Here is a 25,760-nt window from a genome sequence, read left to right on the forward strand (position 1 = left end):
ATTGGAAGGAGAGGGAAGATCGGAGGGTCGGGGGAGGGGAGATCGGAAGGGGAGGGGAGATCAGAAGGGGAGGGGAGATCGGAGGGGGAGTGGAGACTGGAGGGGGAGGGGAGATCAGGGAGTCGGGGGAGGGGAGATCGGAAGGGGAGGGGAGATTGGAGGGGGAGAGGAGACTGGAGGGGGAGGGGAGATCGGAGGGGGAGGGGAGATCGGAGGGTCGGGGGAGGGGAGATTGGAAGGGGAGGGGAGATCAGAGGGTCGGGGGAGGGGAGATCGGAAGGGGAGGGGAGATCGGAGGGTCGGGGGAGGGGAGATCGGAAGGGGAGGGGAGATGGCCAAAGAATCCCAAACCGCAACACCAGAAAAAGATGAGCGCGTTGCTGTAACAAAGCACATTCCTTGGGTACCTCACCACATCAAACCCGATCATACTGACACGTACATCCATAAAAGGCCCTGGACAGGATCTGGTACTTCATGTTGTCACAAAGCATCTTCAGAGGCGCCCTGCAACGGAAAATCACATCAACTTACACCCTGGAAAGACCACTAGTCATTTTAAAGGAGCAGATTGTAGATTGGGCCTATACGCTCTGGAGTTTAGAAGAATGAGAGGTGATCTCATTGAAACATACAAGATTCTGAAGGGGATTGACAGCATAGATGCTGAGAGGTTGTTTCCCCTTGCTGGAGAGTCTAGAACTAGGGGGCTCAGTCTCAGGATAAGGGGTCGGCCATTTAAGACAGATTTGAGGAGGAATTTCTTCTCTCAGAGGGTTGTGAATCTTCGGAATTATCTGCCCGAGAGGGCTGTGGATGCTGAGTTTTTGAGTATATTCAAGGCTGAGATCGCTAGATTTTTGGACTCTAGGGAAATCAACAGATCAGGCGGGAAAGTGGAGTTGAGATCGATGATCAGTCATGATCTTATTGAATGGCGGAGCAGGCTTGAGGAGCCATATGGCCCACTCCTATTTCTTATGCTCTTATGGCTTGTATGATCAGGCCAATTGCTACGCAATGATCGGGGTCAAATTTCCTGTTGGCAGATCCTTGGCCAGGCAGGGCATCCATCCAGCCCTCCATTGGGCCTCAAAGCCCTGCACATTTATCAGGGGCAGTTATCTACGATTAAGTTAGTCATGCATGGACTCCTTCCTAGTTTTCTTACATAAATCAGACTGGCTTCGCTTTTTATTTTACACCATATATATACCCCCTCATCTTGGTTCATGAAAAGCCACACACGGAACTCAGTGTGACACTACAGGTTCAAAGGTCGTTGGTAATGAAGAACCAAAATGGCGTGCAATGGCAGAGGCCCAGCATTGCAGTGGACACCAAAGATGCAAGGCCACAAGAAAAAAAGAATTGATTCAAGAACAAAATCTAATTCAAGAACATACATATTGACACAGACTGAGTTTGAAGAAGTTCAAGGCAATGAAAGAAGTTGTATAGCCGTTTCGCAGTTGAGAACAGAGGAGAGCAGGGGGCCGGGCAAAAAAGCTTTTGACCAAAGTTCACTCCTCGCACAGACTAGATGCAATTTGCTCCATCGTGGGCGCTGGTCAATTTATTCGATCTCCTGAGGAGAAGTTTTGCAAAATTTCACTCAAGACCGCCAAAATTCCAAAACATGTATCTGTCAGCATGTTATTCCAAGCCAAACAAGCCACTCTCCACAGATGACAACACAAGTTAGGCCACAGCTAGAATACTGCGTGAAGTTCTGGTCACCACATGACAGGAAAGATGTGATTGCACTAGAGAGGGTACAGAAGGGATTTACGAGGATGTTGCCAGGACTGGAGAATTTTAGCCATGAGGAAAGATTGGAGAGGCTGGGTTTGTTTTCTTTGGAACAGAGGAGGCTGAGGGAAGGCCTTATTGACGTGTAGAAAATTATGAGGGGACTAGATAGAGTGGATAGGAAGGACCTATTTCCCCGAGCAGAGGGGTCAACAGCCAGGGGGCATAGATTTAAAATAACTGGTATGAGATCTAGAGGGGATTTGAGGGGAGATTTTTTCACCCAGAGGGTGGTGGGGGTCTGGAACTCACTGCCTGAAAGGATGGTAGAGGCAGGAACCCTCACCACATTTAAAAAGTACTTGGATGTGCACTTGAAGTGCCGTGACCTGCAGGGCTACGGACCAAGAACTGGAAAGCGGGATTAGGCTGGGTAGCTCTTGGTCGGCCGGCACGGACACGATGGGTCGAAATGGCCTCCTTCTGTGCTGTAAATTTCTATGATTCTGTGACATTCCCTCGGGGGCCCCGGCAGAACAGGACCCTTTCGGCACTTGAAGGTCCGATGATACCCCACTTGCACACCGGTGGGTTGGACTGAATGATCTTGGCCATGCTTTACTCCATAGTGAACCTTACCTCTCATGGTTGCAGCCGTTGGGGGGCCCTCCATCAGATGAAGCACTCTGTGAGCAGGAGGAGCAGGAGGATTTGCGTACATTCGACTGCCATATAAGGGGGATCCCACCCCCCTGCACATCCATCAGGTCTTGGGGAACTGCAACAAGATCGCGTAAACCAAACATAAATGATCAATCGGTAATCCTCCAGAAAGAAAAGGTTGCCCAACACCAGAAAGAGGATGCAAGCACCAAGCTGAAAGAGAAGTTATTAGAATGATACTCGATCTAAAAGGGTTAAATTACAAGGACAGTTTACATAGACGAGGCTGGAGTATAGAAGATCTACTTGAGTTGGTGAAGATGATCAAAGGATTTGATAGGGTAGATAGAGACAACCTATTTCATCTGATTTCCGGGCTGGGCCACCGCATGCTGCTCCCTCCAGGAGGGCGATGGCTGCGAAGCCAGGTCGCTGATCGCAGTGCGGGCAGGCACAGCAGGAGGGGCGAAGGAAGCAGCAAAAGTCCGTAGAGGGACGTGACCGGGGCCCAGGAGAGGCGTGAATCTGGGGCCCAGAAGAGCCGAGGGCCCAGGGGCAGCACGGGCCAGCCCACACTGCGATATGTGTACGTGCTCGGACTGTGCAGCAGACCTGGTCTCCAGTCAGTCTTGGGTAATCCTTGCCACTGGTCCAAGACCTGGCTCTGTCAAGCCCGTGTGGTGGCTGGTGTGCAACGGCCACCCCACGTTAAAAAAATCCACCCACAGGCATCTTCCACCCTTAAGGATGTAGTTCAGGATCTGGAATATCAGGTCCTTCATTGAAACACCTGTGAACTCATCCCTTTTCGGCGTGGAAGCAAGTCATCCTCGATACGAGGGACTGCCTATGATGATGATGATGATGATAGAAGATTAAGGGGTGATCTACTTGAGTTGGTGAAAATGATTAAAGGATTTGATAGGGTAGATAGAGAGAACCTATTTCCTCTAGAACAAGGGAGCATAACCTTAAGATTAGAGCCAGGGGTGATGTCAGGAAGCACATCTTCACACATAGGGTAGTGGGAATCTGGAACTCTCTCCCCAAAAAAAAACTGTTGAGGCTGGTGGCGGGGAGGGTCAATTGAAAATGTCAAAACTTGAGATTGATCGATTTTTGTTAGGTAAGGGTATTAAGGGATATGGAACCAAGGCGGGTAAATGCTGTAAAGTTACAGATCAGCCATGATCTGATTGAATGGTGGAATAGCCCCGAGGGGCGAACGGCCTACTCCTGTTCCTATGTGCCTAAGTGAAGCTGAAATCAGCTCTTCAGTTAGAATATGGAATCGCACCATTAGTCTGTAATGGTCTCTCCTTAATGGTTCACAGGGGGCTGTTCACTGGTCAATATTCATCTTTCGTATTCATTGGTCGGTGGCAACTAACTGCAAAAGCAGTCTCACGCATCTACAACATCTGGCTGTACAAGTCTGGAATGTATGTAGGTCTTTTGCAATTCTCTGCCCCAGAGAGCAATGGATGCTCAGTCGTTGAGTATATTCAAGGCTGAGATCGATAGATTTTTGGACTTTAGGAGAATCAAGGGATTATGATGAGAGTGCAGGAAAGTGGCGTTGAGGCTGATGATCAGCCAAGATCTTATTGCATGGTGGAGCAGGCTCGAGGGGCCGAATGGCCGACTCCTGCTCCTATTTCTTATGTTCTTATGTTTGCCAAATGATAGAAGAGTGGGGGGAGAGGGGAGGAGTAAGATAAAGATCAAAACTCAAGTCAATCCAAGATTTAAATTGGCCAAAAAGAAAAATTATCCTAAGGTTGGCCAGAAGGAGAATTATAAATGTTTTTAAATGAAATAGATGCAAGCCAGATATGAACTGTGCACATGTCTTCAACTTAAAACCAACGCGAAAGGTGACAAGTCATCTCCCCTGATGATTCGGTAATTGGCTCAGGACTTGTAGAGCAAGAAGGGTCCAAGCTCATTAAGAACAAACATGTTTACGCAGCGAGTGGTTGGGATCTGGAATGCACTGCTGGAAAGGGTGGTGGAGACAGACTCAACCTTATCTTTCAAAAGGGAGATGGATAAGTATCTGAAGGAAAATAAATTGCAGGGCTACGGGCAAAGGCACCGTGGGGAGAGGGACTGGCTGAGTGTTGGTACGGGTTCGACGGGCCGAATGGCCTTCTCCCGTGCTGTAACCATTCTATAATTGAATTCCCAGTAGGTGAGTTAACTGAACTCAGCTGAGACAGCACTAGGGGTGTTACAATTCCCAGCATGAGAGCTCTAACCTTTCAGGAAAGAAAAATAAGGGATGTTGAGGGGCCAAAGGACAAATTAGCTCTGTGAAACAAGGATTCATTTTAGCATCCTTCTGCTTTTTGTCTCAACTACCTCAGCTGATTGTTTTTCAAGAGCGGTGCATTCAATCTGCCCATTACCGTACACCTTAAATATAAATATTTACCACTGACAGCAAGAAAGAAAGAAAAAAAGTGCTTTTTTCTATTTAAAAAAAGTAAATTTAAATAGCAACATCATAAATTGTATAGCAGTGACCCTGTTGGTGGAAAGAGTTGGATCCACCTTTTTTTATTTACACACAGGCCAACTGCTGAAACCTGTACCAAGACAAGACCACCACATTCTTGTGGGCACAATCTATACACTGAATTTTACAGTGATCATTTACAATGGATTTAACCATTCACAAGGTTTTACGGTGCTCATTTTCAATGGATTAAACTATTCACAAGAATGCAATCTAAACACCAGGCTTTACGCTGATCAATTTCAATGGATTTAACTAGTCATGAAAGTGCGACCTATACACCAGGTTTTACGGCGCTCACTTTCAATAGGTTAAACACCAAGATGAATTTCTCCATTCCACCGCTAAACACTTCATACATACACAAGTGGTTCGATCTAGTGGGGACCTGTTGATGGGATTTATTGACATTTGGAATGCACTCCAGGAAAGGGATGTCAGACTGCATTTCATTCAGCTCGAGAAAGTTAGAAGCAGCAGGAGAGCAGGCTTGTTTCCCGAGGTTACGATGATTGGGAGAGAGGCATACCGCAGGCGCTGAGAGAACATTGTGTTAACACAGTATTCAGGACATTGCCAATCAGTAACCAAAGCTCAACATTTGTGCTTGTTTCTCAACAGTTGGTTTTCAATGTTTACGGAGATTTTAACCTTGGATTTAAATTGATATTATATCCTGCTGAGCTGAAACTTGTCGTGGCCCATGAACAAAGCTCAAGTTGGAGGATTCAAAGGCAAAACAAGGTCACCCCTCACTTTACAGTCAGAGAGGGAGGGAAGGACGGAGGGTGGGATTGAAGGAAGGAAGGAGTGAAGGAAGGAGGGATGGAAGGGAGGGAGGAGGGATGGAAGGGAGGGAGGAGAGAGTGAAGGAAGGAAGGAGGGATGGAAGGGAGGGAGGAGGGAGGAAGGGAGGGAGGAGGGAGTGAAGGAAGGAAGGAGTGAAGGAAGGAAGGAGGGATAGAAGGGAGGGAGGAGGGAGTGAAGGAAGGAGTGAAGGAAGGAAGGAGGGATGGAAGGGAGGGAGGAGGGATGGAAGGGAGGGAGGAGGGAGTGAATGAAGGAGGAAGTGAAGGAAGGAAGGAGGGGGTGAAGGAAGGTACGGGAGGAAAGAAGAAGCCCTTGAGAAGGTGGTGGTGAGCCACTGCCTTGAACCGCTGCAGTCCGTGTGGTGAAGGTGCTCCCATAGTGCTGTTAGGGAGGGAGTTCCAGGATTTTGACCCAGCAACGATGAAGGAACGGTGATAAATCTCCAAGTCAGGATGGTGTGTGACTTGTAGGGGAACTTGGAGGTGATGGTGTTCCCATGTGCCTGCTGCCCTTGTCCTTCTAGGTGGTAGAGGTGACAGGTTTGGGAGGTGCTGGTGATTTCCCACTGTCACACTCAATCCACTACAGACCTGTTCTGAAGGGTTTTTGAAGGAAGACATTTCCCCGCTTTCTTTGTGAACCAATCTGGTTTGCAATTATATTTACACTTTTAAACGGTCCTTTGTTACAGTATTTATCCTGTGCAGCCTGTACAACTCTTGGCTCATTATTTTATGCTTAGATTTTTTTATTGGCGGACGCAGCTTCTCTGCTTAACCGGACTTTCCAGGAACCATCGCACATAACGTTCAAGAATTAGCGATGAGGAATTATTCAAGCGAGCTGTCCTTTTCCCATGTACTCTGTCAATTTGCTCTAATTTCTGTTTAAATTTTATAGCAAGCCAAGTAACTTAATAAAGCAAACTGTTGCAACCTTATGAGTGATGAGGCCCATTATCTCTTCCTCGGCACACAATCGAATTACACAATGCGGTTTCTCAGAGTCTCCTGAAATTTTATGAGCTCTATCACTCTTTCTCTGAACCCTTTCAGCTCGAGTCTAAATCGAGACGTGACTTTGAAAAAGCGTGATCATCGGAAATGATGGGCAGGGATGTCCCGTAATACTTTGGGTCAACGGCCCACTGCATTCCTAACGCAGCGTGGCGGCCCCGACCTGCATGGGAACACCAGCGGCAGGTCGGGGCCATAAAAGGGGCGGCATGGAGGCCTTGGGGAGCAGCGTGGAGGCGCTCTACTTCAGGGAGCAGGGCGAGCTGGTGCAGGAGGGTGACGGCAGCGAAGAGTGACATCACCAAGGTCCAGGTCGGTGATTGGAGCATGGGCAGATACAGCAGGAGCGGCGAGAGACTGTAGAGGGACGTGATCGGGGCCCAGGAGAAGTGTGAGCTCGGGGCCGGGGGCCCAGGGGCACCACGGGCCAGCCCACACTGCGATATGTGTGCGCACTAGGTCCATGTAGCAGAGCAGGTCTCCAGTCGTCTTGGGTAATCCTTGCCGCTGGACCAAGGCCTAGCTCTGTCGAGCCCGTGTGGTGGCTGGTGTGCAACGGCCACCCCACGTTTAAAAAGTCCACGCACAGGCATCTTCCACCCTTCAGGATGTAGTTCGGGACCTGGAATGTTAGGTCCTTCATTGAAACACCTGTGAACTCATCTCTTTTTGGCGTGGAAGCAAGTCATCCTCGCTTCGAGGGACTGCCTATGATGGTGATGCACTCATAACACTCGTTTGAAAGAGAAATATTGAAAGGAAGAGCAAAGGCTTGAATTTAAATTCAGATGCACAAGGGGTAGGATCAGATCCAACATCTAATCTCCTCGCTGTGGACAAGATGGACAGCCTAGACCGAACTGATTGATTCAGTGCTTGGACAATTGACTCGTCTCCCAAGCTGGGCCTGGCCAGGCAGAGGGATAACCCATCTAAACGCAGGTCTATTTGATTAAACTCAGACTGTACGATGACTGTAATCTTATACACCAACGGCAACATCACTGAATACTGCATCACGCACACAGGTTGCAAGTCATAACTTTACGCTGATGCCATGTCTGTCTCCGTGGGAAGGTGGGTGGGCGGGACCCGCCAGGAAAGCTTAAGGAATGTTTCAAAATCAGCCTCGAGGAGTGTTTCAGGACCGTCACAGTTCGATTAAGGGAGCAAGGAACATCCTCCTCGCGGTCAGTCACATGGCTGTCCTTGGAACACATGCTAGTGGAAGGGCGGTGATGGTTGATGGTAACTGGAGGTGGGATACAAGGAGAGGGAGGGATGTGAGTGACTTTAGAAGGAATGAAAAGACACATTGAACATCACAGTGCTTTACTTCAGAAAGTCAAACATCACTACACCCGACTTCTGCCATTCTACTTTCTCCCCCTCCTCCTGAAAGCTCACTGGGGCACACCCGTTCCACTGGCACCTCGTCCAACCAACCGGCCTCGCAGGAGTCGGCCGCACAGGCTGATCCCAACTTTGGGAAAATGTGACTTGGAACCTCGGCGCTGCTGAAAATGTTGGCTGGGAAATTCCCGAGCGGCACCTCGTCAATGTCCCCCGTGAGCTGCGCTTTGTTCTGCGCGGCCTGTTTCAGTGCGCGGTCCCTTTAAATGGCTGCGCGTGCTCAGTATTCACAAGGGATGAGCCGGTGAGCGGCCCCGCGTGGGACCCGGCCCATTACTGCGTGGCCGGGGAACATCGGGTGCTTTGCGTTTGGGCGGTCAACAGTCCAACGCACTCCTGCCGCACCGAGAGGCTTCGCCACATTTCAGAAAAATTCGCGAAAGGGTGCAGAGTCACAATCCCAGCAATTCGGGAGAGGGGGGAGCCCACGCTAACACTTCCCCTTCCCAACCCAGGGGGGGGCCTGAGGCCCAGTCAAGCACCTCAACCACTGCTTAGCGGAGATCGGGGAACTCATCACAGACTCGCAATCAAACCTGGGGCCCCCCATGATCAATATGGTTCGTCTGCTGGATAAAGTCAGAAAGCCAACAAGGGAGCTTCAGGTTGTGCCATTTTAAAGAAGGGATTGCAAGGCGTTTTTCCATGAGCACCTGTACTCTACATCACCCTTGGCTAAGTAGGCCAGGCAGAACTCCCTGTTCTGAGGGCTCGTCCCATGCTATTTCATTATTGGACTCTAGGAGGTCCATAAGAGTAGTATTGGGTGACTCTTTTGTTCGGAAGCATCCAGGCTTCATCCAACACATCCTTGAGACAACAGGACCCACGTGGCCAACTCACCACATGGCATTTGACAAGTGTAAACCCACACCCTACAGTTCCTGGGGCAGCCAGTGTTTCCCAACCTGAGGCTGATAAGTCATTGTGCAGGAAGCTGTGGGCTTCAACCACACCTGACCACATCATGACACAGCACGTCAGTACCCCAGTGTGATGGACCCTCAATTATCTCGCGTGTTCGTGGGATGGTTCTGCTGTTCTTTACTGAATGCTCCACTGGTCTGTGGAGAAATGCAATGCTCTCAACACCTTTTAGACTATATAATTGAGCTTTTCCCATTTCAAGTGGTCCAAAAACCCTGGACACTCCTGAATTACCCAAGTAGAGCGTGCGGCAAACCTGTCCCACCCACCCTTTCCCTCAACGACTATCTGTCCCACCTGTGACAGGGACTGTGGTTCTCGTATTGGACTGTTCAGCCACCTAAGGACTCATGTTAAGAGTGGAAGCAAGTCTTCCTCGATTCCGAGGGACTGCCTATGATGATGCAAGTAGGAAAGGGCTAGTCCGTGAGTAACAAGCACGTGCCAACTGTTTCCAAACACTCTACCTCCAATTCGAAACCCACCCACCTTACCTCATTCGGCAGCCCTGGCTGGTTTACATTCACGGGTTTATCAGGTACATACCAAACTCAGAGTTAGTGCCCGGGAAGATCATCCGGAAAACGTAGTCAGTCGCCTCTTCCTCCTCCTTGTCAGAGTTGGACTCCGCAGATCCCGGGGGGCTGCGTTTCCGCAGCTTTGGGAAGACTTTGCCCTAGAGCCAGAAGAACAAGTTCAGTCTCAATGTCAAATACCTGTGAGGGTTGGAAAGCCAACTGGCAGCAGGTCAGAAGATTCAAGGAACAAGATTACAAGATATAGAGAATGACAAAAGAATATACAGCATGGAACTGATCATTCGGCCCGACTAGTCCGTGCTGGTATCAATACTCCACACGAGTCTCCTCCCACTCCATCTACCCCATCTCAACCTTTCAGCATATCTTTCTATTCCCCTTTCTCTCACGTTCTAGTCTAGTTTCCTTTTGAAAGCATCCGAGCTATTTGCCTCAACCATTTCCGATGGTAGCGAGTTCCACATTCTAACCACTCTCTGAGCAAATACATGTATTCTTATTCCATGTTGGATTTATTAGTAACTAACTTGTATTTCTAGTTTTGGATTCCCGTACAAGTGGAAAGGTTCTCTCCACATCTACCTTGTCCAACCCATTCAGAATTTTGAAGACCTATCAGGCGTCCACTAAGTCTTCTCTTTGCTATATTCGCTAGAGTTTAGAAGAATGAGAGGTGATCTCATTGAAACACACAACATTCTTAAGGGGCTCGACAGGGTAGGTGCTGAGAGGATGTTTCCCCTGGCTGGGGAGTCTAGAAATGGGGGTCACAGTCTCAGAATACGGGGTCAACCATTTAGGACGGAGACGAGGAGACATTTCTTCACTCGGAGGGTGGTGAATCTTTAGAATTTTCTACCCCAGAGGGCTGTGGATGCTCAGTCGTTGAGTATATTTAAGGCAGAGATCGATACATTTTTGGATACTAAGGGAACCAAGGGATATGGGGATAGTGTAGGAAAGGTGGAGTTCAGGTAGAAGATCAGCCATGATCTTCATGAATGGCAGGACAGGCTCAAAGTGCGATTCGCCTGCTCCTGCTCCTAATTCTTATGTTCAAGAAAAAAGCCCCAATTTTCTGACAGAGAGAATAGTAATGACTGAACCAGGGTTCACAGTAATGAGCACCAAGTCATCCCAAAATAGGTACAAGCCATTATCATCATAGGCAAATCCCTCGAATGAAGATGACTTGCTTCCACATGAGTTCACAGATGTTTCAATGAAGGACCCGATGTTCCAGTCCTGAACTCCGGGTGAAGGTGCCCTGTGCGTGGATTTTTTTTTTTAACATGTGGTGACCGTTGCACACCAGCCACCACACGGGCTTGAAAAAGCTAGGTCTTGGTCCAGTGGCAAGGGTTAACCAGGACGACTGGAGACCTGCTCTGCTGCACGGACCTAGTGCGCACACATATCGCAGTGTGGGCTGGCCCGTGCTGCCCCTGGGCCCAGAAGAGCTGAGGTACAAGTGGCCAGATATCAAACTACTACTTTTAGCAAGTCCTCGTCTAGGGCGTAGACCATGCGATTTAGCCGCGTTGCCTGGAGTGCTTACTGCTACTATGCTTTGCCTACGATAGGAAAATGATTGAATGTTTGGACCAAGTTAAGAAGTTTGAGTGTCAGTGATCTCCAGGGTCAGCCTGATCGAGTGATCAAATGTCGGAGTGTGCATCGGTTATTAACAAAGGTCGTAATGTCACGTCACAGTGTAAGTTTTCACTAACGGATACCGTGAGCAAAGCCTATCTGTGCAGTCTTGTTAGCGAGTGCCCTTTGACCTTATTGTACAGAAAAGGGAAAGCGAAAGTGGGCTTGCTGAACCAGGGGGGAATCGGTAACTATATTTGACAATATAGAGAGTTCAAAGGGTCAATCCCTCGGTCACTACGGTTGCTAGTTTCTTGTGAACAAGTCGCCTCGATAAGCTGCACATAAACCCTGTGTGCCAGAACAGGCTCGAGGAGCTAGTGATGGAGGCCGCTGTACATTTGTTCTCCAGAGTGGGATAATGCTACCCTTTCCGTATTCAGCAGTGCTGTTCATGAAAAGTCGAGAGACAACCTGTTGTTGCGAGATTGGTTATTCGATGTCCAAAACCACAAGACTCCAATGATGACAAGTCAACACCTGAAAGGCTAAGTCAGCATGTGTTGGGGTTGTAAACTGACCAGCCAGTCCGGGTTTTCAAAGATGCCGCTCACATTTCTACAGCAGGTGCAATATCCTTTGGTTTATTGAGTACCCTCCTACACCAACAGTTCGGGGAAAAATCCCATTGTGTGCAGTCTTGCTTTTCCGACTGTACACTGCTGTGACTGTCTGACACCTTTTACTTGTTAAAAGTGAGTCAGATTGTACAATGGGGGAAAGACAATACTGCACATAATGGCATATCTATCTGTTTAGCTCAATATACCTGAAAGGGCATTTAAAGGAACAATGGCTGCTATAGGAGTACACTGGCAATTTCAAAGACCTGGACTGGCTGCCCAGGTGCCAACCTTAGCCCGAGTGCCCGTCCTTCCTGTTCATGCCCTTGTGAAAACTCAACCAACCTATTCAAGAGTAGGAAGGTCAGTAAAACTGGTCACTCAAAACCCTCCCACAATGTTGCTGAAAATACATTCCCCCCTCAAGGGTGGGAGGACCAAGTTGCAGCTTCCTGGAAAAACTCTACCGCGCATTTAAAGAAAACTTAAAAAAAGGATGAGCCAAGGTGGCTGCAAAGAGGGTTGGAATCCTGTGTAGCAGAAAGCTTTTGTATCACAATCGAGGGCGAGACACAGGTCGCCTCTTTCTGATCCAGAGGGACCAGTCATTCCAGACTGGGTGACCAGCTGATGGAAGAAGCCTTTTTTGTCCTCACCCAGTGAAACAGCCAAACTGGGCACCTGTAGTATAGCTCCACCCAGTGGACTCCTGTGGCAATGCAACTGCTGCTGTAAATACAATAAAGGAGTCATGTGACAAGTCACATGATGACGCGTTTTCTGTAGAGCCATCTTGTAGTCTGTGTGCTTATGATGTTGGAAAGAATAGATCGCACTTTTGTTTTCCCTCCAACAGGAACTTGTCAGGTAACCTCGTCACATGATGCTTTTATTGTTTTTACATCCACAGTTGCATTACCACAGTAGTCCATAAGGGGGAGCTATATTACAGCACCCACGACTGATATCCTCAGTGGTGCTACAAAGCCCCACCCAGTGAGGATGATGACGGGAAGGTGAGAGGAGACTAAAAACACTAGGGTGGGGGAGGGCTAAACATGGGGAGTGGGTGAGATTGGGTGCGTGGGGGGGGGTTAAGTGACGAAAAGCTGGGAGCGCCTCGGGAAGCCGTCTCCAATCTGCCGACAGCCAGCTGTTAGTCAGGAGGGACAAGGGGCGGGCTGTCAACCCGCTCCCAGGAAGTGGGTTGGTATTTTAAGTGCGTCAATGAGGCTGGGGACCTCAGATTTAACCTGCAGCTGGGCAGGTTTCCCGGGCCTCGGGAAACCCGGCGACTGCAGCGAGGTGAGATGCAGGAATGCGGCCCCTTCTCCCGCGTTCCCCGTCCGACTGGATGCCAAGCCCGTCAGTCAGGCTGACATCCGGGCAGGGAACATGCCAGTGGAGTTAAATCTCCACAGCGTGCGGGAAAATCCTGGTGTCCCACACGTTACCGGGCACCCCCCGGTCAAAAGCTCTATGGGTCATAGTTCCAGAATAAGGGTTCGCCCATTTATGATGGAAATGAGGAGGAATTTCTTCTCCCAGAGTGTCGTGAATCTTTGGAATTTTCTGCCCCACTGAGCTGTGGGGGCTGGGTCATTGAATATATTCAAGGAGGAGATAGACAGATTTTTGAACAATAAGTGAGTAAAGGGTTATGGGGAGCGGGCAGGGAGGTGGAGTTGAGTCCATGATCAGATCAGCCGTGATCTAATTGAATGGCGGAGCAGGCTCGAGGGGCCAAATGGCCTACTCCTGCTCCTTTTTCTTACGTTCTGAAGCAGTTAAAATTCACCCCCTGGGTCTCACGAACATAGGTGGATCTTATCAGTAGTTTTCACTCTCTCCGTCAGCAGAGCACGTCATGGTCGCTGGCTCGTGCTCTATAACTGTGACAGCAGTCTCCTCATTCTCCCTCTTTGGGTTACGGACAGTCAATATTACGAGCTATGTTTTAAGAGCCACACTTCTCTGATATAATTATCACCTCTGCGTTGAGGGCAAAATATCTGCACACATCACTGGTAACAGAACAAACAACCCAAAATATTTTTCAAATTTTTTTTTTGCAAGTTTCATTTTCAAGGTGAAGGATGCAAAGAAATGGAGCACTTTTCCGTCTCCGAGCCTCAGGATCAAGCACATCCACTCAGCTTCAGCAGGTCTAGGTAGCAGGTGAAGGTTCCCCACACTGATTCCTGGGATGGGGGGATTGTCCTCATTCTTGTGTTATGCAGATGCAAATTAAAGTCCATTTCTGCACTGCCTTAGACCCCAGACTCAGCAGACCATCCTCTACAATACCGACGTGATTTAGCCATTTCCAAAAGCAATACATCCTGCCCTCTCAACGATTCAGTGACCGTTAGCGCTGCTCAGAATATTAAGGAATGGTCCCAGGGGAACAGATTAGGTTCTGGGTGAACGTTTATATCCTGTTTTCTAACAACAGAAATGACAATCCCGAATCTGTAATGGTGCACCAGTTTGTTTCTAAACACTACGTAGCTTAGCTAGAGGGCATCATTCAACCATAGCAATGTCTTCCTAGCCAGGATGCAATCGAAGAGGACATTATGCTCGACATCAATAGAAAATCAAAAATTGGAATTCTGCACAACACAGGGGGGTGTGCAGAATTCGAGATAAAGCCATTTGAAACTTAAAGAGTTTAAAGAAGGGATCAAGCTTCCCTTTAAGAATATCATTGTGACTTTACACATGAGGAACGTACCTTCCCTCTCTGTGACCACAAAGGAGGATCCAGTTGTCCACGAGGCAAGAGACCATTCTCCAGACACGACAGGAAAGCCAGGAGATGTCCTCCCTTTGGAAAGCGGAGCGGGGGCCTCTGAATCCCGTCCTGACTCACTAGAACCACCGTCCCACCGCTGTCAACTGTGGGCACACAGGGAGTTACAACGCATCCATTACCACCAGAATGGCCAGGAAGTCGGGCAGACTCGCTATTTGGGATAGACACTACTGTCCATCAGTGTGGGGTAGACACACTACTGTCTATCAGTGTGGGGTAGACACACAACTGTCCATCAGTGTGGGGTGGACACACTACTGTCTATCAGTGTGGGGTAGACACACTATTGTCTATCAGTGTGAGGTAGACACACTACTGTCCATCAGTGTGGGGTAGACACACTACTGTCTATCAGTGTGGGGTAGACACACTACTGTCCATCAGTGTGGGGTAGACACACTACTGTCCATCAGTGTGGGGTAGACACACTACTGTCTATCAGTGTGGGGTAGACACACTACTGTCCATCAGTGTGGGGTAGACACACTACTGTCCATCAGTGTGGGGTAGACACACTACTGTCTATCAGTGTGGGGTAGACACACTACTGTCTATCAGTGTGGGGTAGACACTACTGTCTATCAGTGTGGGATAGACACACTACTGTCTATCAGTGTGGGGTAGACACACTACTGTCCATCAGTGTGGGGTAGACACACTACTGTCTATCAGTGTGGGGTAGACACACTACTGTCCATCAGTGTGGGGTAGACACACTACTGTCTATCGGTGTGGGGTAGACACTACTGTCTATCAGTGTGGGGTAGACACTACTGTCTATCAATGTGGGGTAGACACACTACTGTCCATCAGTGTGGGGTAGACACACTACTGTCCATCAGTGTGGGGTAGACACACCACTGACTATCAGTGTGGGGTAGACACATTACTGTCTATCAGTGTGGGGTAGACACACTACTGTCTATCAGTGTGGGGTAGACACACTACTGTCTATCAGTGTGGGGTAGACACACTAATGTCTATCAGTGTGGGGTAGACACACTACTGTCCATCAGTGTGGGGTAGACACACTACTGTCCATCAGTGTGGGGTAGACACACTACTGTCTATCAGTGTGGGGTAGACACACTACTGTCCATCAGTGTGGGGTAGACACACTACTGTCCATCAGTGTGGGGTAGACACACTACTGTCCATCAGTGTGGGGTAGACACACTACTGTCCATCAGTGTGGGGTAGACACACTACTGTCCATTAGTGTCAGACAGTGGCTAAAGTCAAGAGGGACTTTGCCCATCAACCATCAGAGATGGGAGAGTGCTAATGTAGTGGCAGTTACACCACAATGCACACGGCGAGTGATTCCCTCGCTACAACTGGCACAAGGATCTACAGTCAGGTGTGTGCTGTGGCACTAGGAGAATGGGAGACAGCAGTAAAAGTGACCACGGAAAAGTTGTCAGATGGTCGTGCCGACATCCTCCAGGCAAGGAAAGCTGCCACCCTTACCCGGTCTGGGCCTATGTGTGACTCCAGTCCCAGACCAACATGGCCGACTCTTAACTGTCCCCTGAAGGGCCCAGCAGGTCACTCAGCCGTACCGGGGCAACTAGAGATGGGCAATAAATGCCAGCCTTGCCAGTGACACCCACAGTTCGAGAATTAATTATAAAAACACCCTCAGTTTGTAGATCAGGGGAGGGAAAAAAAGCACATCGGTGCAATTTATACTCCAGATAATTAGGGTGTCTATCATCTACCGGGAATATGACCTTAAGATATAAAATTCAGACAAGAAATTCTTTCCTTCTTACTCTGCTGATGACAGTGCAGGTAGACGATCTCCTCCAGGCGGATGGTCATGGCATAGTCCCAATATATACTGGAAAACAAGATCAAATCTAGCCCAATTACACAATGACATTTCGCAAGCGCAGCCATTCCCCAACTGCTTGAACAGATCACATTTCTGGGGTTACAGAGTCACAGGCAACTCGACTGCATGAGCAGATAGAGTCAGTTGATAAACACGCACTTGAACAGATTGCCAATTTACCAAACCTCTCCCAATTACGCAGCAGTTTCACAACACGATGTAGCCAGAGGTGACTGTAACAAGGACTCGTCTCATCAACTCGACTCCAGCCACTGCCTGGAGCGCAGAACGACTTGGAGATCGTACTTTAGGGTACCAACGTCCACAGAAACATTGAAACATAGAAATCTACAGCTCAGAAGGAGGCCATTTCGGCCCATCGTGTCCGCGCCGGCCGACAAAGAGCCGCACGGCCCTCGGTCAGCAGCCCTGAAGGTTACATATGACCCTATGAACAATGACGGAAAGGTAAAGAGCATCTGGTCCCACCAGTCCTGCCTCACACAACCGCGACACTCCTTGCTTCGCAACGGTTTACCCTCCACCCCACCCAGAGTCATGCGATCTCCTAGGAGAGGCAAAAAAAGATAAAAACCCAGGCCAATTGGGGAAAAGAATCTGGGAAAATTCCTCTCCGACCCATCCAGGTGATCGAAACTACTCCAGATCACTCTGGCCGTATTAGATTTCCTGAAGTACTTACCATCGCATCTGCGCCAGCCAAGAAGAGGTTATCCAGTCTAATCCCATTTACCAGCTCTAGGTCCGTAATCCTGCAGGTTACGGCACTTCAAGTCCCCATCCAAGCACCTTTTAAATGTGGTGAGGGTTTCTGCCTCTACCACCTTTCCAGGCAGTGAAGAACTTCCTCTCAAATCCCCTCTAAACCTTCCACCAACCACTTTAAACCCATGCCCCCTCGTAATTGACCCCTCCACCAAGGCCTTTGCTCTCTCTACTATATCCAGGCCCCTTATAATTTTATAGACCTCAATGAGGTTTCCTCTCAACCTCCTCTGTTCCAAGGAGAACAAACCCAGCCTATCCAATCTGTCCTCATAGCCAAGATTCTCCATTCTAGGCAGCAACCTTGTAAATCTCCTCTGCACCCTCTCCAGTGCAGTCAAGTCCTTCCTATAATACGGCGACCAGAACAACACACAGTATTCCAGCTGTGGCCTAACCAGTGTTTTATACAATTTAAGTATAACCACCCTGCTCTTGTACTCTATGCCTTGGCAAATAAAGGCAAGTATGCCATATGCCTTCTTAACCACCTGGCCTGCTACTTTCAGGGATCTGTGGACAGGCACTCCAAGGTCCCTTTGTTCATCTACACTATAAAGTGGCCTACCGTTTAATATGTATTCCCTTTCCTTATTAGCTCTCCCAAAGTGCATCACCTCACACTTCTCTGAATTAAATTCCATTTGCCACGGTTCTGCCCACCTGACCAGTAGATTGATGTCCTCCTGCAGCCCATGAATTTCCTCTTCATTATCAACCACAGAGTCAATTTTAGTGTCATCTCCAACATAGGCTCGGGCTGGTGATTTATCTTGGCATGGCTCACATTGGCATATCCCTCAGTTTTTGCCACTTATTCACGATATGGCTGCAGTAGGCGAGGTGAGCCATAGCTGACAGACATGTGCATTTCCGACACAAGTTGGTGGGTAGGGAGTTGAGTCCCCCCCCCTCCAACTGTATCAGCTGACTCGGTGTGAATCGGGGCATTCCTGGACTGTAGTGCTCAGCCCCACTCTGGGTGATGCATTTACCACTCAACGCAAAACATGAGAGGTCACCATTCCAGGGATGCTCTGAAGTAAAAAGTTTTAGGTATGCCAGAATTAAAGCAGACAGTAGACTTTGCCCAAACCTTACTGCACTTCTAATTAAAGGTCATGTTTTGGCGAGGATTGCTTTATTTATACACATTCACATTTAGAAAATTCTCCACCCGCCATAAACAGCAAATACCAGCCACAAAGGATGATGTAAAGTAGTTACCTTTTCTCATAATCCAGGTCTCCCACAGAGCCGTTCATCAGCTGGTTGGGTGTCCATTTTAAGGTCATCGTGTCTGCTGTTTGATGGAGAGAAAGGTATCCTGGGATGGGTTCCATGTCATCTTTCTGAGGACAGAACGCAATGTAATAGAGGAATGAAGTACTGTGCTGAATTGACGGGGATTAAGATGAGTGTTGCACAGACTGCACGCCAAGGAACAATGCTTTCTGGAGATCACCTGTAGGAAAATAGGAATGAACAGCACCGGAAAAGACCACTGTGATCCATCTGGCCAGTTCCAGTGTCTAAGAGATACCATATCCCACGACAACTTTTATTCCCCTCCATCAAATGTTTCTCCAGGCATTTAACTAACTCTCCCTTGAATTTGGGGATAGAATCAGACCCCACTGCCTCCCCCAGCCATCTATGGTATACAGTCACCACACCCATTGTAAATTGTTTAATCTAAACTGCCTCTTCACCTCCCCCACCTCTTCGAAGTTCCCTTGTTGTGGAACCTGTGACTACCTTAAATTTCTTCTCTCAGCAGGTTGTAAATCTATGGAATTCTCTGCCCCAGAGAGCTGTGGAGGCTGGCTCATTGAATATATTTAAGGCGGAGATAGACAGATTTTTGAGTGATAAGGGAGTGAAGGGTTATGGGGAGCGGGCAGGGAAGTGGAGCTGAGTCCATGATCAGATCAACCATGATCTCATTGAATGGCGGAGAAAGCTCGAGGGGCCAAATGGCCTACTCCTGCTCCTATTTCTTATGTTCTTATACTAATCTTCATCTTGCGATGATGACATGTCTTCCGTAATAGAATCAGGATTATCTCTTAATTCCCTCTTTCTATCAAACCTTGCCTAACAGGCTGTGTTTTCAACAACAACTTATATTTATATAGCGCCTTTAACATAGTAAAACGTACCAAGGCGTTTCACAGGAGTGTTATCAAACAACATTTGACACCGAGCTACATAAGGAGATATTAGGACAAGTGAACAAAAGTTTGGCCAAAGAGGTAGGTTTTATGCAGCATCTTAAAGGAGGAAAGAGAGGCGGAGAGGTTTTGGGAGGGAATTCAGGGCTTATGGCTTAGGCAGCTGTCGGCATGGCCGCCAGTGGTGAAGCGATTAAAATCAGGGCACCTCGAGCTGAGCACCTCGAGTCTCATCGCCGAGAGCATGCAGAAATCAAGCGCAGGCAGCGGGAAGAGCGTGTGGCAAATCTGTCCCACCACCCCCCCTTCCCTCAACGACTATCTGTCCCACTTGTGACAGGGGCTGTGATTGGACTGTTCGGCCACCTAAGGACTCATTTTAAGAGTGGAAGCAAGTCTTCCTCGATTCCAAGGGACTGTCTATGATGATGATGTTGAAAATCAGGGATGCGCAAGAGGCCATAATTGGAGGAGCGCAGATATCTCAGAGGATGGTAGGGCTAGAGGAGGTTACAGGGATAAGGAGAGGAGAGGCCATGGAGCAATTTGAAAGCAAGGATGAGAATTTTAAAATCGAGATGTTGCTGGGCCGTGAGCCATTGTACGAGCGGGACTTGGTGAGAGTTAGGACACGGGCTGCAGATATTTGGATGACCTCAAGTTTATGTAGGGTAGAATGTGGGAGGCCAGCCAGGAATGCGATGGAATAGTCAAATCCAGAGGTAACAAAGGCATGGATGAGGGATTCAGTAGGAGAGGAGCTGAGGCAGGGGCGGAGATGGGCGATGTTATGGAGGTGGAAGTAGGCAGTCTTGGTGATGGAGCGGAAATGTGGTCAGTAGCTCATCTCAGGGTCAAATAGGATGGCAAGGTCGCCCACAATCTGTTTCAGCCTTTGACACCGAGCTACATAAGGAGAAATCAGGGCAGATGACAAAAAGCTAGGTTTCGAAGAGCGTCTTAAAGGAGGAGAGAGCGGTAGAGAGGAGGAGAGGTCTAGGGAGCAAAGTCCAGAGCTTACCGTCCGGGCAGCTGAAGGCATAGACCTCTTGGATACTGGATTTTATGGCAAAAGGCACAGAATATCAAAGTGGAGATGTAATGGTGAATCTATATAAAGAAAGCACTTGCATTTATATAGCACCTTTCACAACCTCAGGATGTCTCAAAGTGCTTTATAGCCAATGAAGTACTCCTTAAGTGTAGTCACTGTTGTAATGTAGGAAACGCAGCAGCCAATTGGCACACAACAGGCTCCCACACACAGCAATTAAATTAATGACCGGATCATTTGTTTTTGAGAGATACATTTTGGCAAGGACGTCATGAGATGTCCCTTGCTCTGCTTCAAATAGTGCCATGGAATATTTTTATGTCCACCTGAGAGGGAAGACAGGGCCTCAGTTTAATGTCTCATCCAAAAGATGGCACCTCCGACAGTGCAGCGTTCCCTCCGCACTGCACTGGAGTGTCAGCCGAGACTTTTTTGTGCGCAAGTTCCTGGAGTGGGACTTGAACCCACAACCTTCTGACTCAGAGGCGAGAGTGCTGCCCACTGAGCCAAAACCTTAATAAGACAAGAGTTGGAAAACTGAGTGGCGTTTCTGGCTCCACACTATAGAAAGAAAGACTTACGTTTATATAGCACCTTTCATGACCATCAGACATCTCAAAGCGCTTTACAGCCAATGAATTATTTTGGAGTGTAGTCACTGTTGTAATGTGGAAAATGCAGCAGCCAATTTGCGCACAGCAAGCTCCCACAAACAGCAATGTGATAAGGATCAGATAATCTGTTTTTGTTATGTTGATTGAGGGATAAATATTGGCCAGGACACTGGGGATAACTCCCCTGCTCTTCTTAGAAATAGTGCCATGGGATCTTTTACATCCACCTGAGAGAGCAGACGGGGCCTCGGTTTAACGTCTCATCAAAAAGACAGCACCTCAGACAGTGCAGCACTCCCTCAGCACTGCACTGGAGTGACAGCCTAGATTTATGTGCTCAAGTCTCTGGAGTGGGACTTGAACCCACAACCTTCTGACTCAGAGGCGAGAGTGCGATTCACTGAGCCACAGATAGGAAGGATGCTGAAGCAATGAAGAGGGTACGTTGCAGATTTACTCAGTGTGAGGAAATCAGATTTACTAATTACAAAAAAAGACTTGAGAAATTGGGGCTGTTTTGGTTAGACCAGAGGGGATTATGGAGTGATTTGACAGAAATGTTTAAAATTCTGAAGGGATGTGAAAGAGTAGCTAAAAACAGACTTTTTCCTGTGATTGAGGGGTCTGGAACGAGGAATTTAGGACAGAGCGCAGTAGTAAGCGTTTTACAGAGAGGGCTGGGAGGCTGTGGAATGTGCTGTGGGAGTTAGCGATAGCAGCAATTGTGTAAACATGTAAGAATAGGTTAAATAGGTGTTTGAAGGAGAAGGGGCGGGGGGTGTGGGGGTGATAAGGATGACTGCGATTGTGGAAGATACAAACACCAGCACGGACTGGCTGGGCCGTACAGCCTGCGTTCCCGTGGTTACTACTGTGCGATAACTGGAGGGAGCGCTGGCTCGGGAGTAAAAGCTCAGTGCTCAGATTTAGAGTAATAAGAGAAAATGGCTCCTGAATAATTCATTGTGCGACACTTTTCAACAGATACACTGGTGATTTACCTGCATTTGGGGAACACTCATAAAATTAAAGGGCAGATTTGTGACTCACACGTTGACAATGTCGATATGAATCTTTAAATCTCGGCGAGTTCATTATTAAATCTCAAACAGCTTGAATTATGATTCAGAGTATGAGCGTGGTCTGATATTGCAGCTGGTCTCTGCTTTACTTACAACACACGGAAAAGAATGACGTATTTATATAGCACCTTGCACAACCCTCAGGACGTCCCAAAGCACTTTACATAAGAACACAAGAAATAGGAGCAGGAGGAGGCCACACGGCCCCTCGGGCCTGCTCCGCTGATCATCCACCTCAACTCCACCTTCCCGCCCAATCCCCATTTCCTTTGATACTCTTAGTATTCAAACATCTAGCAATCTCCGTCTTGAATATATGCAACGACTGAGAATCCACAGCCCTCTGGGGTAGAGAATTCCAAAGATTTACAACTCTGAGTGAAGACGTTTCTCCTCATCTCAGTCTGTGACCCCTGGTTCTCGACTCCCCAGCCATCACCTCTCATTCTTCAAAACTCTAAACTAAGCCTAATCTACTCATAAGAACATAAGAACATAAGAATTACGAACAGGAGTAGGCCATCTAGCCCCTCGAGCCTGCTCCGCCATTCAAAAAGATCATGGCTGATCTGGCCGTGGACTCAGCTCCACTTACCCGCCCGCTCCCCGTAACCCTTAATTCTCTTATTGGTTAAAAATCTATCTATCTGTGATTTGAATACATTCAATGAGCTAGCCTCAACTGCTTCCTTGGGCAGAGAATTCCACAGATTCACAACCCTCTGGGAGAAGAAATTCCTTCTCAACTCAGTTTTAAATTGGCTCCCCCGTATTTTGAGGCTGTGACCCCTAGTTCTAGTCTCCCCGACCAGTGGAAACAACCTCTCTGCCTCAATCTTGTCTATCCCTTTCATTATTTTAAATGTTTCTATAAGATCACCCCTCATCCTTCTGAACTCCAACGAGTAAAGACCCAGTCTACTCAATCTATCATCATAAGGTAACCCCCTCATCTCCGGAATCAGCCGAGTGAATCGTCTCTGTACCCCCTCCAAGGCTAATATATCCTTCCTTAAGTAAGGTGACCAAAACTGCACGCAGTACTCCAGGTGTGGCCTCACCAATACCCTGTACAGTTGCAGCAGGACCTCCCTGCTTTTGTACTCCATCCCTCTCGCAATGAAGGCCAACATTCCATTCGCCTTCCTGATTACCTGCTGCACCTGCAAACTAACTTTTTGGGATTCATGCACAAGGAGGGGCTGGACGGGCTGACCGTGGAGTTCCACAGGGCGTTCTGGGACGTCCTGGGGGGCGACTACGCGTGGGTCCTGGGGGAAAGTCTGGTGACCGGGGAGATGCCCCTCTCTTGGCGCAGGGCAGTCATCGTCCTGCTGCCTAAGAAGGGCGATCTCCGCCTCCTTAAGAACTGGCGCCCGGTCTCCCTCCTCAGCACGGACTACAAAATCTTCGCCAGCGCGATGTCTGCTCGCCTTGGTGCCGTGCTGGACCACATGATCCACCCCGACCAGTCCTACACGGTTCCGGGCCGGACAATCCACGATAACATCTGGTCCGGGACCTCATCCATTGTTCCCAGGAGGCTGGTCTGTCGGTCGCCTTCCTATCCCTCGACCAAGAGAAGGCGTTCGATAGGGTGGATCACGACTATCTGCTCGGAACTCTGCGCGCTTTCGGGTTCGGGACGCATTTCGTCGCCCGGATCCGACTTTTGTACGCCGCCGCGGAGTGTCTGATTAAGGTTAACGGGTCCTTGGCGGCGCCCCTTCGCTTTAGGAGAGGGGTGCGCCAGGGATGCCCCATGTCCGGCCAGTTATATGCCATCTGCGTGGAGCCTTTCCTGCGCCTCTTGCGGACGAGGTTGACGGGACTGGCTCTGCAAGGGCCGGGCGTGGAGGTCGTCCTCTCGGCTTACGCCGATGACGTGCTCCTCGCGATAGAGGATCCCGCTGACCTGCGGAGGATGCGTGAGTGCCAAGAGATTTACTCGGCCGCATCCTCCGCCAGAATCAACTGGGAAAAATGTTCCGGACTCCTGGTGGGTCAGTGGCGGGTGGACTCCCTGCCGGAGGAGCTCAGGCCTTTTGCCTGGAGCACGACCCATCTCCTCTATCTGGGAGTCTACCTTAGCCCCGACGAGGGAGCCTGGCCGGCGAACTGGCAGGAGCTGGAGGCCAAGGTCGCCGCTCGCCTAGGGCGCTGGACAGGACTGCTCCGAGTGCTGTCCTACAGGGGTCGAGCGCTAGTCATAAACCAGCTGGTGGCCGCAATGTTGTGGTACCGGCTGGTCACTTTGACCCCTCCCCCTGCGTTTGTCGCCAAGGTACAGAAGAAGCTGGTGGACTTCTTCTGGAACAACAGGAAGCACTGGGTCTCTGCCGCGGTCTTGAGTCTCCCGCTTGAGGAGGGCGGTCAGTCGTTGGTGTGCGTCAGCGCCCAGCTCGCGACTTTCCGTCTTCAGACCCTGCAGAGATACCTTTACGTCGAGCCCCCTCCTAGGTGGTGCGCTCTGGCGACTTATTTCTTCCGCCAGCAGCGCGACCTCAACTACGACACGCAGCTCCTGTTTGTGAACTTGGGAGGTGTCAGGACCGCCCTCCGGGAGCTGCCTGTCTTTTACAGGGACCTCATCAGGGTCTGGAACAAAGTCTCCACCAAGCGCAGCTCTCCGCCGGCTGGAGTGGCGGCTGTCCTGCAGGAGCCGCTGCTCGGGAATCCGTACCTCCATGACCGAGGTTTTATGTGGCGGTCGGAAGAGAGGGCTGTGGCTAGTGAGGTGACCAGGGTCAGGGACCTGCTCGATGGCGGAGGAGCAGGCTGGATGGCGCCAGGCACGCTGGCGCGGCGCCTAAATTCAGCCGACGTCCACCGCGCGGCCGAAGCCATCGAGTCGCTAAAAACAGTTTTGGGCCCTGATTCTGTTACGTGCATCGAGGAGGCTCAAGCACGTGGGGAGATCCCGTCCGAACTGATCCCCGTCCGGACGGAATTCCTCATTGGCGCCAAATCCCGGAACCTCCCTCGGGGGCCGGCGCCTCACAACTTGAGCCGCCTCGGGGAAATCCCCTCCGTGCCTTTCAGTTCCGCGCGGAGGGGTTTCCTGTACGGGCTGCTCCTGCACACTCTCAACTTTGCCATCCTCGCCGGCCGTCCAGACACGCCATGGCGTACCATCTTGCCGTCCGGAGGAGGCGGGGGTCCCCGATGGAGGGCACTCTATGCGGGAGTCCTCCCACTATTCATCGGGGACTTGGCCTGGAGGGTGGTGCACGGAGCAGTGCCGTGCAACAAATTTTTAAGCCGGTTCACGGACTCCCAGGCCGCCTGCAATTTCTGCGGTCTGGAAGAGTCCGTGTTCCATGTTTTTATGGAATGCACGAGGTTGCAGCCCCTGTTTTATTATTTGAAGGGGCTGCTCCTGAAATTCTGGCTGCATTTCAGTCCCACTCTCCTGATCTTTGGGCACCCTGTGCGGAGGGGAGCGGGTAGGTCCGAAGGCCTCCTCGTAGGACTGCTCCTGGGCACGGCCAAGGGTGCCATCAGCCGGTCCAGGCAGCGGGCGGTCGAGGGGGTCGTT

At 49.5% G+C, this 25,760-nt stretch overlaps 1 protein-coding gene across 1 annotated transcript in view; it reads right to left on the minus strand.

Moving 5' to 3' along the window:
• sgsm1a (small G protein signaling modulator 1a) overlaps nucleotides 1-25,760 on the minus strand; it is a 204,646-nt gene that overhangs the window by 68,823 nt on the left and 110,063 nt on the right. The window contains exons 9-14 of the mRNA XM_070888345.1: nucleotides 18,526-18,650; nucleotides 16,451-16,518; nucleotides 14,595-14,758; nucleotides 9,649-9,778; nucleotides 2,392-2,530; nucleotides 443-507 (exon numbers count right to left, since the gene is read on the minus strand). Coding sequence (XP_070744446.1) covers nucleotides 443-507; nucleotides 2,392-2,530; nucleotides 9,649-9,778; nucleotides 14,595-14,758; nucleotides 16,451-16,518; nucleotides 18,526-18,650 — 691 coding nt within the window. The remainder of the gene's footprint in view (nucleotides 1-442; nucleotides 508-2,391; nucleotides 2,531-9,648; nucleotides 9,779-14,594; nucleotides 14,759-16,450; nucleotides 16,519-18,525; nucleotides 18,651-25,760) is intronic.

Source organism: Pristiophorus japonicus, chromosome 8 (assembly GCF_044704955.1).
Source record: "Pristiophorus japonicus isolate sPriJap1 chromosome 8, sPriJap1.hap1, whole genome shotgun sequence".
NCBI lineage: Eukaryota > Metazoa > Chordata > Chondrichthyes > Pristiophoridae > Pristiophorus > Pristiophorus japonicus.